The sequence below is a fragment of the Triturus cristatus genome, chromosome 7 (genome assembly GCF_964204655.1).
Source record: "Triturus cristatus chromosome 7, aTriCri1.1, whole genome shotgun sequence".
Lineage (NCBI taxonomy): Eukaryota > Metazoa > Chordata > Amphibia > Caudata > Salamandridae > Triturus > Triturus cristatus.
In genome coordinates this window covers 723288830-723304897 of record NC_140590.1, presented here as the reverse complement: position 1 = coordinate 723304897, position 16068 = coordinate 723288830, and the positions used below count along the sequence as shown (strand labels likewise).

General features: G+C 46.0%; 1 protein-coding gene across 2 annotated transcripts in view; it reads left to right on the top strand.

Moving 5' to 3' along the window:
• The window catches only part of RNF213 (ring finger protein 213), a 2329248-nt gene that overhangs the window by 1138286 nt on the left and 1174894 nt on the right, over positions 1–16068 (top strand). For both annotated transcript variants that reach the window (XM_085617427.1, XM_085617426.1), the window contains exon 20: positions 4149–4314. In XM_085617427.1, coding sequence (XP_085473553.1) covers positions 4149–4314 — 166 coding nt within the window. The remainder of the gene's footprint in view (positions 1–4148; positions 4315–16068) is intronic.

Genomic DNA, 16068 nt, shown 5'->3' with positions numbered 1-16068 from the left:
TCGGTCCGTTTTTGTATTGACTTTAGAGAGGTCAACAAGGTCTCTACCTTCGACAGCTACCCCTTACCCCGGGTGGATGAAATGATTGAAAGGATAGGCAAAGCAAAGTACATATCGACCTTGGACCTATGCAAAGGGTATTGGCAAATCCCCCTCAGGGAACAGGATAAAAAGAAGACCGCCTTTTCCACCCCTGAGGGGTTGTACCAGTTTTTGGTTATGCCCTTTGGTCTACATGGCGCCCCCGCCACCTTTCAGCGCGCTATGAATCAGGTTTTAAGACCCCACGCACAGTATGCTGGGGCCTATTTGGATGACATCATCATCTTCAGTGACAGCTGGCCCCAACATTTGAAACATCTTTTTGACGTCGTCTCCTCTCTAGGGTCTTTTGGGTTCGCCATCAACCCCGCCAAAACAACCCTGGCGGCGAGAACCGTTAAATACCTGGGGTACCTTCTGGGGGATGGCTTAATAAGACCCCAAGAAAACAAAACAGCCGCTATTCGATCCCTTCCCTTCCCCCACACAAAAAAAGACCTCCGAGCCTTCCTAGGACTTCTCGGATATTATCGACGCTTTGTACCAAACTTTTCCCAAAGAGCAGCAGCCCTGACGGACCTGCTAACAAAATCAAACCGATCCGAGGAGAAGCTACGGAACCCCTCTCCTGAAGCCTGGCAAGCCTTTACGGACTTGAAGGAAGCCTTGACCTCCAGTCCTGTCTTGGTACCCCCCGACTTCTGCCGGCCTTTTATCCTACAAACAGACGCCTCTGATCATGGGTTAGGGGCGGTGCTATCCCAGAAGGATTCCCTAGATAATGAAAGGCCTATTTTGTATGTCAGCCGCAAATTGTTCCCCCGTGAAAAACACTACGCCGTGGTGGAGAAGGAAGCCCTGGCCATCAAGTGGGCAGTGGACCATCTCCGCTATTATCTGGAGGGCAGAGACTTTGTCCTCTACACAGATCACGCCCCCCTGGAGTGGATGGCCCGGAACAAAGGCCAGAACGACAGAGTCCTCCGATGGTTTCTCTCCTTACAGCCCTTCCGCTTCACCACCAAACATAGGAAGGGGTCCGAACAGGGCAACGCAGATTTCCTTTCGAGATACCCTACGTCTCCCGCCCCTACAGGAAGGACAGCTAGGGGAAGGGGATGTGAAACGGCGTCCCGACAACCCCGACCAGAACACCGTCTTTCCCCGAACTTACCTCCTTCGCCAGCCCCGGGGCTGTATCCCCGGCTTCATAATGCCCCCATAAGGACTCGACCTGAGACGCCAGCAAAACACCGGAAAATCACACCCTTCCTTTCCCCACAGAGACCAACCAGAACATCGGGTCAGACAGCCTCAAATATCGCGGACTCCGGAAGCTCCGCCCCTATGGCAGCGACAGCACCGGATAAAAAGGAGAACCCGGAAGTGCGAAGGGTCGGAGATTTGTGGCAGGAACCTCGGACTGGAGGACGCGAAGGAGAAGAGGCAAGAGACGGAGAGCAGACGACTGAAACAGACGTGTGGACCGAAGAGTGGTGGAGTCCACAGGAGGTGGCTGTAGAGCGGCCGTAACTCAACGGGAGAGTTACGGCGGACCGCGTGAGTGCCTTTAACCTCACTAGTTTACTCACTAGGAGTCCCCTGTATAGTCCTTGTATACATTCCCCTTCTCTTTAGCATTACGTTCCCTGCACTGTATTATAATTGTATAGCACTGCACTGTGTGCCCTGCCTCCTCCTTCACGTCCCGACCGAACACCCTTTCTTCTTCCCGCCCCGTATTCCTTGCCCCGGTCCCTTCCTTTCCTCACTGTCTCGTTTTTCCGCCCCTTCCCCACACACCCGGGTGACGGTGACGGGAGCAAAGATCCTCCGAAAAGGATAGGACTAACGGTCCCTTTTGTTTCTCCTTTTGCTCCCTGCCCTCCGTGGATCCTCCACGTCGCCGAAACCTCCCTTGGAGCCGCCGAAGACCGCAACCAGCATCGCCGGCCTCGAGTGGATCCAGCCCCCGGACCTCCTCCTTGTTTACCTTGTGTTCTACCTTTGTGACTCTTCAATAAATCCCTACTATAGCACACTACATACGGCCTCCTCGCTTGCTTTTCCGGCCCGCTGCACACCCAGCCTCACACTAGGATTGGTCGAGAAATCGTTTGTCTCCATGCACTACCCCATCCGATAAAAAGGTACATGAAGGTTACTCTGAGGGCAAGCAAGTTAATGTACTGCCCGCCACCTCAGTGAAGATTGCTACTTTAACAGGTATGACAAACAGGTTTTTCCATGACATCTCCCTTTCATTGACAAGATGCCGGAAGAAGGTAAACCTCAAGTGAAAGTCAGGTTAAAGGAGGGCAAATTAACATTCTTAGCTTTTTTTGCTTATATGGACTCCTCCACATACAGTTTCTGTCAGAAAGGCAGCTCTAATATGTTATGGCTGGCTAAAGAGTACCTCCTTTAGACCAACGTTCCACACTAAAATCATAGGCATGCACTTTCAAGGGTATAATATAATTTAGAAGCAAGGTAATGACTCTTTTGAAGGGAAAAATATTGTAGACTATATAAGAGTGCATCTGCTTTCAATTTCAATATAGTTAAGGAGAGCACACTCTTTATCCTTATTCTCTTGCATGAAAAGATTTTTCAGTCTTTTCCAGGGGCATCAAGAGTTGGTCCATCATGGGAGTTGAATGCTGTACTATTAGAGCTAATGAATGCACCTTTCGAGCCTATTCATAGAGCCCCAGTGCAACACCTGTCGTGTTATGCCATTTTACTAACCACAACCTCAGTCAGACGAGCAAGTGAGAAGAAAACCTTTTCAAGTGAAGAGTCCCCAGATTTGTTCACAGGGTGATATTTGATTTCCATCTAAATAAACACGTTTTGTTGCCTACTTTCTTCCTGTAGTTGGCAGTTGTGGCTGAAACAACCTCACACTCACTCTGCATCAAAAGATGATTGAAATGTTACTTGCATAAGACTAAAAACTGGACAGTTTTATATGACTTATATTGAAGCAATGATTGGTAAAATGGATTGTGGTCAAATGGATTGTGTCCTAGTCTGATGTATGGACTGTGGTCTGTCTGGGTCAGAGCCTGCCTTACCCAAAAAATGACCGCTCCTTGCCAGATTGTCCCTGAAAGAGTGCTTCAGAGTGGAAAAGTAGAGTATAATTCATGTTTTTATGAAGCAATATCATCTTCATGTGCATTCCAAACCTGACAGTAGAAAAAAATGGGGTTTCTGAAACCTGATTGCTTGAGGCGAGTCTCCTTCCCACCAGATATTTTCATTCTGGTACTGCTTTGTTAATCTTTAATTCACACATGTAAATCAATGCTTTAGAAGACAAAATAGTTACTTGCCAGTAACAACAGTTTTCTAGCTGTAGTATCATTCACAGGTTCAAATTGAACAAGGCTTCCTATCTGTCCTAGCAGGATCATTGAGCCTTGCTGCCAGGGCTTCTGGTGTGACTACACTCCTGCAGATAAGGCAGCATTTGCTGGTATGCAACAGATGAATAGTGGATCATTAGTCAGATCGTGCGTGGTATCCTCCTATAATTATCAGTAGACCTTAAAACAGTTCAGTGAGTGATGTTGCTTGCTGTGCCTTAGCTTTTTGAGCCTTTGGGAATGGTGACAAGTTGGGATCCTGCAGCTGAAAGAATTGTCATCTATAGTGTCCAACATAACAGGTGGGCAGTTAGCCCCATTACAGAACTTCAGTACTTTTGCCTTGCGTCAGGGGTGATGTTTAGGGAAATTCCTTATTTTCAACTCGCGGATATCTGCAGAAGAATTCATATTTCACAAGTCAATAAAGTTTGTGGGCGATTTTGACCAAATATACTTTGAAGATTCATATGGATAAAACAGCTTAGAGCGACATCGAGAAGCCAACCCGAGCACTGCTTTCTGTACTGGGAATAAAGCTTTGAAGTTGTCAGATCCTCATTTGATGGAAAGCTAATGCAAGGACTTCGCTTTAAACTAAATATCAGACAGACACAAATTAGATTACCTATTACTGTGCTCCACAGCCCTGGAATTAGGCAGCTCTTTTTGAAAATCTTAATAAACGTCTGGTGATTTTCCTCTCACCACTGCTAAAATCTTCTTTTGCAGGCTGATGATTTTGAGGATGCAGAAGAGCAGACAATTTCTTGCATAAGCCCTCAGCTTATGAAGACCAGACAAGTCCTGGCAGAGATCACAGAAAAACGCAGAGCATGTTTGGAAGTGGTCACACAAAAGAAGGACTTCACTACGTGGGTGAAGGAAGCCCTAGAAGGTAAAACATCCTGTCTTTTTGTATGTGCTTTTATATAAATATATATTTGTATGTGCATACACACATATATATTATATATATTACGCTGGAGAAAACAAATGTTAAAGTGGCATTATAGTTAGGTATGGTAATAACATCTTCACTTACGTTAGGAAAACCCTAGAAATCGATTAAATACAAATAGAGAGACAAACACAACCAATTAATGACTGTTGTAAATTCAAGAAGCCAGTAAATAGTCGCAGGTCCTGGTTGTTGTGGTAATTTCTCTGCTTTATTATTTTTCTTTTTTCTTTTTCTCTCTGAAATAACACTGCCGATGCGTTTCACCTTAAAAAAAGCTTCATCAGGGTTGCAGACATGAAAAGAACACATATGTATAAAACCTGATAGGATTATATGTGACACTAATGATAAGTCTATTTACCACTCATGCCATATATATAAAATAACTCACCGCTCAAGGCATTTATAAAAAAACAGTCCCATAATCAAATCGCATTACAGAACACACATGTGAATCTCTATTATCCAAGGCAATGCCCTTTGATGGAGTTGGCAGGTTCAACAAGCCATTACATTTAGAAAACAAGTGAGTTTCATAACTACCAGTGATAGTCAATCACTAACATAAACGCAAACGTATGAGCAATTCCACATAAAAGAATCACATTCAAACCCCAAAGTAAGAGACACCATAAAGACAGGATTCAGACAAGTAGAAATGAAAATTGAAAAGTATTCCAAAAAGTGAGTTTAGTTTAAGCAAACATAAGAACATTTGTGATTAAGCGTGTCCAGCCTCTTATTAAAAGAATCACATAGTTAGAAATAGAGCCATAAGATATAAAGTTACAAGTGCACTCTAAAAACCGGGCACAAAACGTATACCTCATGATATATATGAGTGTCCTATGCAAGCACACCTGTGCCCTACTTCATACCTTGATCAATCCCAGTAGATAAAAGAGAGCCCAAAAATGTAAGTGCTTGGATCTTAATGGTTTCATTACAATAAAACATAAGCCACTCCGGAAGAAACAAAAATTCTGTTCTGTGTATAGTCAGGCTTACTTAACTCTACAAAAGTCCAAGATCGATTATTAGTATCGGTCTTTAACAACTAAACAGATAGGAGTTACACTGCTCCCAAAGATTGCATACTAGTCTATCTCCAAAATTACCAACCTTCCACTAGTACTACAGGTTTTAACTCCACAATCTTCCAAGACTTCCAATAATCCGAGAATATAAGCAGCTTAACGCCCATACACGTCATCACATCATCATAGAAGTCAAACAAATGAAGTTGCTTCTATATAAAAGAAAACAGGGGACAGGATATTAGCCAGTCACTCCCCAGTTAGTCCTTCATCATAAAGACTCTTACCCAAAATCGAACATTATTCACTGATCGACATGTCTTAAATGTTATCTGTTATAATAAACATAAATCACAAAAGAAACAGGTAAATGAATAAGTATCCATAAATTGGTTATGCCCTGTTTAGTCTGTTATGCTGCCCATGCAAGCATTTTGTCTGTGGTCAGCTTGCTGCCCTGATTGTCCAAGTCTGTCCCTGCCCCCTCCCTCCTGCCCAGTGTGGACTTTTTGTGCTCTCACTGCCTCTCACACTTGCCCTCCATTCTTAACGTCCTGTTCACCTACTCCCTGGTGTCAGAGTCCATGCCCTTATCTCTTGCCTCTGGCCCTGCATGGTCCGATGTGCTGCCATTGCCCCTCCTTCTTTCCTTCCATGGCTACCTCGTTGTCCTCGGCTTTGCCCCCACCTTTGTCCGAGTCCATACCCCATCCTCCTCACTCCACAACTGTGTGGTCCATTGTGATGCCACTACCTCTCCTTCCTTGCGTGATTAGCTTGCTGTCCCTACATTGCTCCCCCTGCCCTCCGTTGTCCAGGCGCATGCCACTGCTCCTTCCCTTCTGACCTCCGTGGTTCATTGAACTGCCACTGCCCCTCCTGCCTACCCTGCGTAGTCCGTTGTGCTGCCACTACCCCTCCCGCATTCACAGCATGGTCAGCTTGCCCTTAATTGTCTTGAGTCCAGCACCTACCCTCTTCCTTCTGCCCTCCATGGTCCTTTGTGCATGACCTAGCTCACTTCCTCTTGCTCATCATGGTTCATTGTGCTGTTTGTTACCCTCCCGCCTTCCGTACATGGTCTTTTATGCTGCCACTTCTCCTCCGACGTTCCGTGCATAGTCCACTGCTTTCCACCTTCCCTCGATTGTCCGTGTATGTGCCACTTGTAGTGTCTTGTGAGTTAACAATGATGGGACCGTTTCTGTTCCTGATGGACTCCGTAGAACTATGACGTAAGTGTTTAGCGTGGTGATTCAAGTTTGTGTTTATAATGTTGAGTTTGCAGTTACACGCATAAGAATAAAGGAATAAAGATGTGTAATGCCAAGCTTTGCGTGCGGCATGTTCATTTACGAGTTCCCAGGCTGGGGAGGATGCTACAGCTGGTGGCGAGTAGGGGATACCAATACCCCCGCAACTTGAAGATCGACTGTGCTCTCCCATAGAGTTTGCAGAGGACCAGCAAACTGCTTGTGTGTGCCACATGCGCCTCTGTCAAAGAGAAGATCGACGATTGCCATATGTGGAGTCAAAGTGCCATGCCAGCCAATGTGAAGCATTTGAATATAACACAACCCACTCTGAGAAGCTTACTCATCGTTGGCCAGAAACCTGCTGATAAGGCCGTGAAATAGATATTTTGCCACTATGCGACACTGAGCTATAAATCATATGGAATAATATCGCTAAAGGCACTAACAATTAGGTACAGGGAAGCGCTAGTAGCAGCAACAATAAAGTGGGAGAAAGTGCTAGAAGCAAAGATAGCAAAATACAGACGTGCTAGGGGCAGTGAAAACCAAGCTGAGAGATAATTGTGGTACTTATTAAAAGCTGAGTAAAGAGAGTCATCATACCACCGCTTTGGGCGAAGTGACCCAAGTAAAATACCCCAGGGTTGTGAGTAGGAACTGTTAATCCTTGAAGTGGACAATTTTTGAGGAAAGAAGGGGCCCCTGCATACAAATGGATTGCCAAGAGCGGGGAAAAGTATATGCAATTTTAGAAAAGTTCTTTAGCAACAATATGTTCGAGGCATATGAGCTGCAGATTGTACACTTAGCATAGGTCGCCATCTGGTGTTGGGCCCGGATGTTTGCAGTTTGTTTTTCTTCTTGGACAGTCTTTGGAAGTCACGAGTTTGGTGACTCCTCCTTCGGTCCGTACTGCGCATGGGCTTCGGCTCCATCCTCAGATTGTTTTTTTCCACCATCGGGCTCGGATGTGATACTTCGTGCTCCGGCTTCGAACTTCTACGGTTCCAGCCTCGTCGGAAAATCCTCGATTCTTCGAGTTCCTTCATCATCTTCATCTCTCGAAGCGGCACTTTCTCCATCCCGTACATCGACACCGGCCTTCGGGCCCTCCGCGACTCCGGTCCCGGCCGATGGAAAGGACTCCGTTCAAAAAGTGCCCAAAATGTGGGTCTAAATTTCCCCACACCGACCTCCATCAGGTGTGTAACCTTTGCCTCTCTCCGGAACACGAGGCCAGAGACTGCCCCGCCTGCAAGTCTTTTCGATCGAAGAAGACCATCCGAGATCGAAGAGCTCGACGCACCATGGCGCACTCATCCTCTGCAGCTCCACCGGACATCTTCGGAGACGACGCCGAAGCTTCGGGGCAAACACACACCGAGCAGGAGGAAGACGTCGTCAGCACTTCCGAGGCCGATGACTCCGACGTGGAGGACATTACACCAGCGCAGCGGGCCGTGAGTACTATGCCCCCTCCCACCCCCACGCCGAAAACCAAAGAGACTCAGGTTACTCCCTCGCCTGCCGGCCTGGGCAAAACCAAAACCAAAACTTCGATCACCCCACCTTCGGGCCCGGTGTCGAAGCTCCCAAAGTCTCATGGCAGCTCGGGATCGAGCCAGCCGACACCCGGTGCCGAAAAACAGCATCCGGCACCGAAGACTGCAAAATCCAGCTCGACTCCGAAACCACCGGTGCCGAAGCCTGGACACTCGGTGCCGACCAAACACAAACACAAATCTGTCGGCACCGATGCTCCGGCGCCGAAACATCATTCGACGCCGAAACACCCGGAGACCTCAAAAAAGCATGGCGCACACAGACCATCGAAACCCCCGGTTCCGAAATCACCGGTGCCGACAGACGACTCGACACCATTGGCTCTGTTTACACCAGACCCTTTACAAAAGACTTTGTCCAAAGATCCAAAGACTGGGCTTTTGACTTTAACTACCAAGAAAAGACGCCTTGATGCTCCGGCTCCTCCTCCTCCACCCAAAAGGAAGGACTCTGCTACTTCTCCCCTCAGAGTGCCCTCCCCACCACCGCCTCCCCTACCCCCTCCACCTCCTCCACCGCCTCCACCTCACAGGTCTCCGCCACCTGTACCTCACTACGATCCGACCCCATCCCCAGATCCGGATGATGGGGATCCGGACAATTACCCGGCGGACGCCCCAATGGATCCCACTCCACCAGGGACCCCAGATCCATGGGAGGATTACAATAACCCTGATATACCCAATGTACCTCAGGACGACCTATACCCATCAAGACCGTCTCCTCCAGAGGACTCCTTAGGGTTTCACCATTTAGTGCAGAGAGCAGCACACTGCCATGGGGTGGACATGCACAGTGAACCAGTAGAAGAAGACTTCCTACTGGATACATTTGATATACAAGACAAATCCACTTCCATTTTACCCATGCTTAAGGGTGTCACCAAGCACGCTACAGAGGTGTTCAAAGACCCTGTCAGAGCCAGAGTACTGAACCCTAGAATAGAGAAGAAGTATAAGGCGGCACCCACAGACCCTGCTTACATCAAGGGCCCTGCTCCCCTAGATTCCCTAGTTGTCTCCACAGCTAGAAAGCGGGCTAACTCCCAATCCTCAGGAGATGCCCCACCGCCAGACAAAGAATCTAAACTTCTGGACGCGTCTGGTAAACGCACCGCCTCCCAAGCTGCAAACATGTGGCGCATTGCAAACACACAAGCACTGCTTGCGCGATATGATAGAGCACACTATGACGAACTAGAGGCTCTTATGCAGCACCTTCCAGAAAAATACAAGCACAAGGCTCATGACCTGATACAGGAGGGTAAACTAATTACAAACACCTCCATTAAGTGTGCCCTCGATGCAGCCGACACTGCTTCTAGGGCCATAAATACCAGTGTCCTGCTTCGTCGCCACGCCTGGCTCAGGATCTCAGGGTTCAAGCCTGACGTCCAGGCATCCATACTCAATCACCCCTTTGACCAGGAAACACTCTTTGGGCCAAAGGTAGACGAAGCGCTCGAAAAGATGAAGAAAGACACAGACACAGCAAAGTCTATGGGGGCACTCCAAACACAAGCCTCCAAACGTTCCTTTCGACGCTCGTCCTTTCGTGGCACAGGCAGAGGCTCCTCCACCGATAACGCCTCTACCTCCTACAAGTCCCCTCCTCAAAATACCTTTTCAAAGGGCAATCAGAGAGGTGGTTACAGGGGTAACAACAATAAGGGCAGGGGCAAAACCAACAACACCCGTTCTGCCACCCCACCCACACAATGACTCCCCTCCGCTCCCCCCAGACCATCCCACTCCGGTCGGGGGCAGACTACAAGACTTTATCCACGCATGGGAGTCCATAACATCGGACAAATGGGTGACCCAAATCATTCGGTCAGGGTACTGTCTCGAACTAACATCTACCCCACCCAATATCCCACCAAGGCACCGTCCAATGTCTCAAGAACATTCCACACTGCTCAAACAAGAGGTACTCTCACTCCTCCAAAAACACGCTATAGAGCAGGTCCCCGTCAATCAACAAAATCTAGGGGTCTACTCCCTATATTTCTTAATACCAAAGAAAGACGGGACCCTCAGACCCATTCTCGACCTCCGGCCTCTAAATGCCTACATACATTCAGACCATTTTCACATGGTCACCCTACAGCAAGTCTTCCCACTCCTCTGCCAGGGAGACTTTCTCACAACCTTGGATCTGAAAGACGCATACTTTCACATTCCAATACACCCCTCTCACAGGAAATACCTCAGGTTCGTGGTGGACGGGCAACATTACCAATTCACGGTTCTCCCCTTCGGGGTCACCACCGCACCACGGGTGTTTACCAAATGCCTAGCAGTAGTAGCAGCACACCTCAGACGTCAACACATTCACGTCTTCCCTTACCTGGACGACTGGCTGATAAAAGCCGCGTCCTACGACCAATGTGTGCAACATACAAACAGCACCATCCAACTGCTCCACCAGCTAGGCTTCACGGTGAACTACCAAAAGTCCCACCTCATACCATCTCACACAAAGCAATATCTCGGGGCCACTATAGACACCTCCAAGGGTATTGCCTATCCAAACTCAGCCAGAATCACAAGCATTCAAGCCTTACGCAAAACATTCCTTCCTCAACACTCTCTTCCAGCAAGAGTGTTTATGAAGCTCATAAGAATGATGGCGTCTTGCATCTTCATAGTGCCCCATGCAAGACTCCACATGCGTCCACTTCAAGAGTGCCTAGCACAACAGTGGAACCAGGCCCAGGGTCAGCTGACGGATCTGGTGTTGGTGGACGGCCGCACACATCACTCTCTGCAGTGGTGGAACACCACAAACCTTTCCAAAGGGCGGCCGTTCCTGGACCCGGTTCCTCAGGTGATTCTAACAGCGGACGCATCGCTCTCCGGCTGGGGAGCGCACCTCCTACACCTCACCATGCAAGGTCTATGGACGCCACAGCAAAAATAGCTCCACATCAACCACCTGGAGCTCTTGGCGATCTTTCTAGCCCTAAAATCTTTCCAAAAACAGATTTCGGGCAAAGCAGTCCTCATTCGCACAGACAATATGACTGCGATGTATTATATACAGAAACAGGGGGGGACACACTCTCCCCAGCTCTCCCGCTTAGCCCAGAGCATATGGAGATGGGCAATTCCCCAAAACATCTTTCTCCTGGCACAGCACGTTCCAGGCGTACAAAACACCATGGCAGATCTGCTCAGCAGACAAACACAACAACTACACGAATGGGAACTGCATCCACAAGTTCTTCACCCATTCTTCCAACAGTGGGGGCATCCTCAGATAGACCTCTTCGCCACCCACGAAAACAAAAAATGCCCAAGCTTCGCCGCCAGATACCCACACCCATTGTCCAAGGGCAATGCGATATGGATGAACTGGTCAGGCAGATTTGCATACGCCTTTCCACCTCTCCCACTAATTCCATTAGTGGTCAGGAAGCTACAACAGCACTCCCTCACACTCATTCTGGTAGCTCCGACGTGGGCCAGGCAGCCGTGGTACACCACGCTACTACAACTGTCAGTGGTACCACATCAAAAACTGCATCTATCCCCATGCCTCCTAACCCAGAACCATGGAGAAATCAGGCACCCGGACCCAGCTCAGCTCAACCTGGCGATCTGGCTCCTGAAATCCTAGAATTCGGATACCTTAACCTTCCCCCTGATTGCATGAACATCATCATGGAAGCCAGACGTCCTACCACTAGAGCATGCTATGCCGCAAAGTGGAAAAGATTTGTAATTTACTGCCGTAACAATACAATCAACCCTCTAGATGCATCCATACAGCACATCATATGCTATCTGCTCCATCTTCACAGGTGTAACCTGGCATATTCATCCATACGCCTACACCTAGCAGCGATCGCTGCCTATCTACAAAACAGGCAGCATTTATCACTCTTCAGAGTGCCCGCTATTAAAGCCTTCATGGAAGGCCTTAAACGAGTAATTCCTCCCAGGGCACCACCTTCCCCTGTATGGAATCTAAATTTAGTTCTTACACGTCTAATGGGTCCGCCCTTCGAACCAATGCACAAATGTGAGCTACAGTTTCTCACCTGGAAAACAGCTTTCCTTGTAGCTATCACTTCCCTTAGAAGGGTTGGTGAAATACAAGCGTTCACCATACAGGAACCCTACATACAAATGCATCACAGCAAGGTCATACTTCGCACAAATCCGAAGTTTCTGCCCAAAGTCATTTCCCCCTTCCACCTCAATCAATCAGTGGAATTACCTGTCTTCTTTTCGCAACCCCAATCTGTTGCAGAAAGGGCCTTACACACGCTTGATGTAAAAAGGGCGTTACTATACTACATACAAAGAACGCAACCCTTCAGGAAGACTAAACAATTGTTCGTTTCCTTCTCTCCACCACATAAAGGCAACCCCATTTCGAAATCAGGGATAGCTAGGTGGATTGTAAAATGCATACAAATTTGCTATCAAAAGGCAAAGAGAACATTATCTGTTCCCCCTAAAGCCCACTCTACAAGAAAGTTAGGGGCTTCTATGGCTTTTCTAGGGAATATACCCTTAGATGACATCGGCAAGGCAGCCACATGGTCTACACCGCACACCTTCACAAAACACTACTGTGTAGATGTGCATTCCAAGCAGCAAGCTAGGGTGGGCCAGGCTGTACTAAAGACACTTTTTCAAACGGCTGCAACGGATACCGGTGGTCGCCGCTAAGGTTGGGTACTGCTATGTAATCTATGCTAAGTGTACAATCTGCAGCTCATATGCCTCGAACGGAATATGCTACTTACCAGTATGCATCTGTTCTTGGCATGTAGAGCTGCAGAGTTGTACACGCCCACCCGCCTCCCCGGCTACCTGTATCCGTTCCAGTACATCTTATTTAGATACAACACATGGGTTTCTCGCTGTTATTACTACGCTCCATCATTTCCCTGTTGGCGAAAAACAATCTGAGGATGGAGCCGAAGCCCATGCGCAGTACGGACCGAAGGAGGAGTCACCAAACTCGTGACTTCCAAAGACTGTCCAAGAAGAAAAACAAACTGCAAACATCCGGGCCCAACACCAGATGGCGACCTATGCTAAGTGTACAACTCTGCAGCTCTACATGCCAAGAACAGATGCATACTGGTAAGTAGCATATTCCTTACATTTGGATTGCGGGCATATGAATATACATATTAGCTTAACATCATCTCAAGTGGACATTGATATTTTTCATATATGACTAGAAAAATTAATTAATTCAACTAGTTAAAGGTTAAACAGGATAATTAATCATATTATGGAATGTTTGAAGATGTGAAAACTGATGATGTTTTGTCTATTGTATTTACACCACACTGTCTCATTATATGTATTTTGTTATCTAATTGTGTATGAATTGGTGTTAAGGACAATCTTGAATAATTGTCTAGGTAGTCTTCTAATGAAATCTTAACTTTTTTTGTATTGTATATCAAATAAATATTTTTTGCTACTTTTAATATAAAATACATTGGTTTTTGGTCTATATTTCATTATAATTTATTCTTATTGTAATCTATGATGTTAAGCTAATGTGTGTATCTACATGCCCGTGATCTAAATGTAAATATTCTTGCTCAAGAACTTTTCTAAAATCCCTGAAGTGGACACCACAGAAGGTGCCAGGTGCATATTACACCACTCAAAAGTCCTTCAAGAGATGAAAAGCTCCGATAGCCACCTGAAAAGAAGATTTAACCATTCTCATTGGCCATAACGAGCCTGAAGCAAGCACATTGTAAGGACTTGTCGATGATATGAATGGTGCAAGTCCAGGTGAACAGCATAGACTCTCAACGTCAGTAAGGGCCAGACCTGGTTATAATGCTGCTGCATTCCTAAAATCATAGCTTCCATTTGATTACAATTTTATGAATGTAAATTCATCAGTGGCCACAATTGCTCAGTCGTGATGCACAATTTGAATCATTTATGTTGTGCAATGACATGATCTACACAGACATGCTACTAAAATCCGCAAAAGTCAATCAAATCTTCATTTTGCAGAAACATACATCTCATCTATCATACTTGAGCACAAGATGTTATCAATCGTGGAACATCCTTTCCGAAAGCCCGATTATTCAATGGGTAAAAGCTGATAAGTTGTAACCGAAGCTGTTAATTGATTTAAGAGTTTTGGCAAATATCTTCCCCATTAGATCAAGAAGGGCTATCAGATGATAATTTTTGGGGCAAATTGAGATCTCCATTTTTATAAAGAGGAATGATGTATCTGCCCATCCAAGACAGAGGAATCAGATCAGCTGTTGAACAATTTTCAAATAGAGGTGTAAGTACTTATGCCACAAGGTTGGATCAATTTTGAGCATGCTTGCAGGTTTGACATCAGGACCTTGTGCTTGGAAGTTAAGTCCAAGGATTAGGTTTGCTATTTCCTCAGTTGTTAATCCATTTCAGAAAGAACTAAAGGCAGTAGAAAGTGAATAAATGGGTTAATGATTTTTGTTGAATGATATAATATTGCAAAGTGATTACGCTATTGCTCTTTCTCTATTGAAATTGTTTTTTTAGAGCAATTCTTTCCTACCTTGATGTATTTTTTAATTCTGAAGATAAAATCAGGTATTTTGACCTAGTAATAACTGTTGTAGAAACTTGAAAGTCTTCAAATATGTCCGTGTTGATAAGATCAATTACATCATGAATTAATTGCTCTAACCATAATATCATGCCTTCTGCAAGATCATTTGTGTGTGTGTGTGTGTGTATGTGTATATATATATATATATATATATATATATATATATATATATATATATATATATACACACACACACACACACACATGCACACACGATTGGAACAACATTGTATTTCAAAAGTTTGTACTAAATTTTTTAAAATGATACCACAGAAGTAGTTAAAAGTAGTGTAGAGTTGATCGCTCCATATGTTGGATTTAATTTCCGGTTTCATGATTGTAAGGAAATTCCTCTTTTTGTATGGTCTCCTCCACGTTTTTGGGCTGATGCTGCTGGTTTTTCAACTCTGAGAGTACTCTGAGGCCTGCTAACCAGACCTTTGTGCCAGTGCCGTGACCCTAAAAGGTGTATGTCGAATTGACTCATACCAAATCGGCATAGGCTAGCTTACTTGTAAGTCCCTAGTATATGGTACCCAAGGCATGTAAATTAGAGGGTCACTCCAGTAAATTCAACACTGGTTGTGCCACCCTAGATGTGACCCAAAGTGAAACATATCTCCCAGTCTGCCATTGCAGATTGGAAGAGTCGTTTTGAAGGAGACTATGGTCCATCCCAGAACTCCTGCACTACAGCATAGCCCTCCAGGATGTCATTGCCGCTGGCCACTCGGTATCTGTTCCCTGGCTTAAACATATCAAACGGTCACTAGAACTCACTCGGGCCATCTTCAAAAAGTTAAATTGGTCAGCGATCAAAGCAAAATTAGCCACAAGAACAGATCTCCCTGCCTTAAAACAAACATTCTAGGACATCAAGCCCCGTAACAGTTATGAGTCTTTTTGGGACCATGTCACCGCGTCATGTGATAGGAAATTATATTTCCAATTAAGAGTGGGTACATTGCTGTTAAGAGCTTTCATGAAGAACTACTGAAGCTACTGATATTTGTCCTGCTTGAAAGTCCCAGGCTGAGAGTGTCCCGAATGTCCTCTTCACTTGCCCTGCTTTTGCTCGTCCGCGGAACCTCTGGTTGGCTTTTATTTGTAGGCGAATAAGTCACTGTAGCGTTTTATTGGCTCTTTGTATATTGAGGTCTGATTGCTCTCCAACATATGCTATACTAAACCTCTTGCTAAATATTTAAGCGCTATGTGGATTTTGCGTA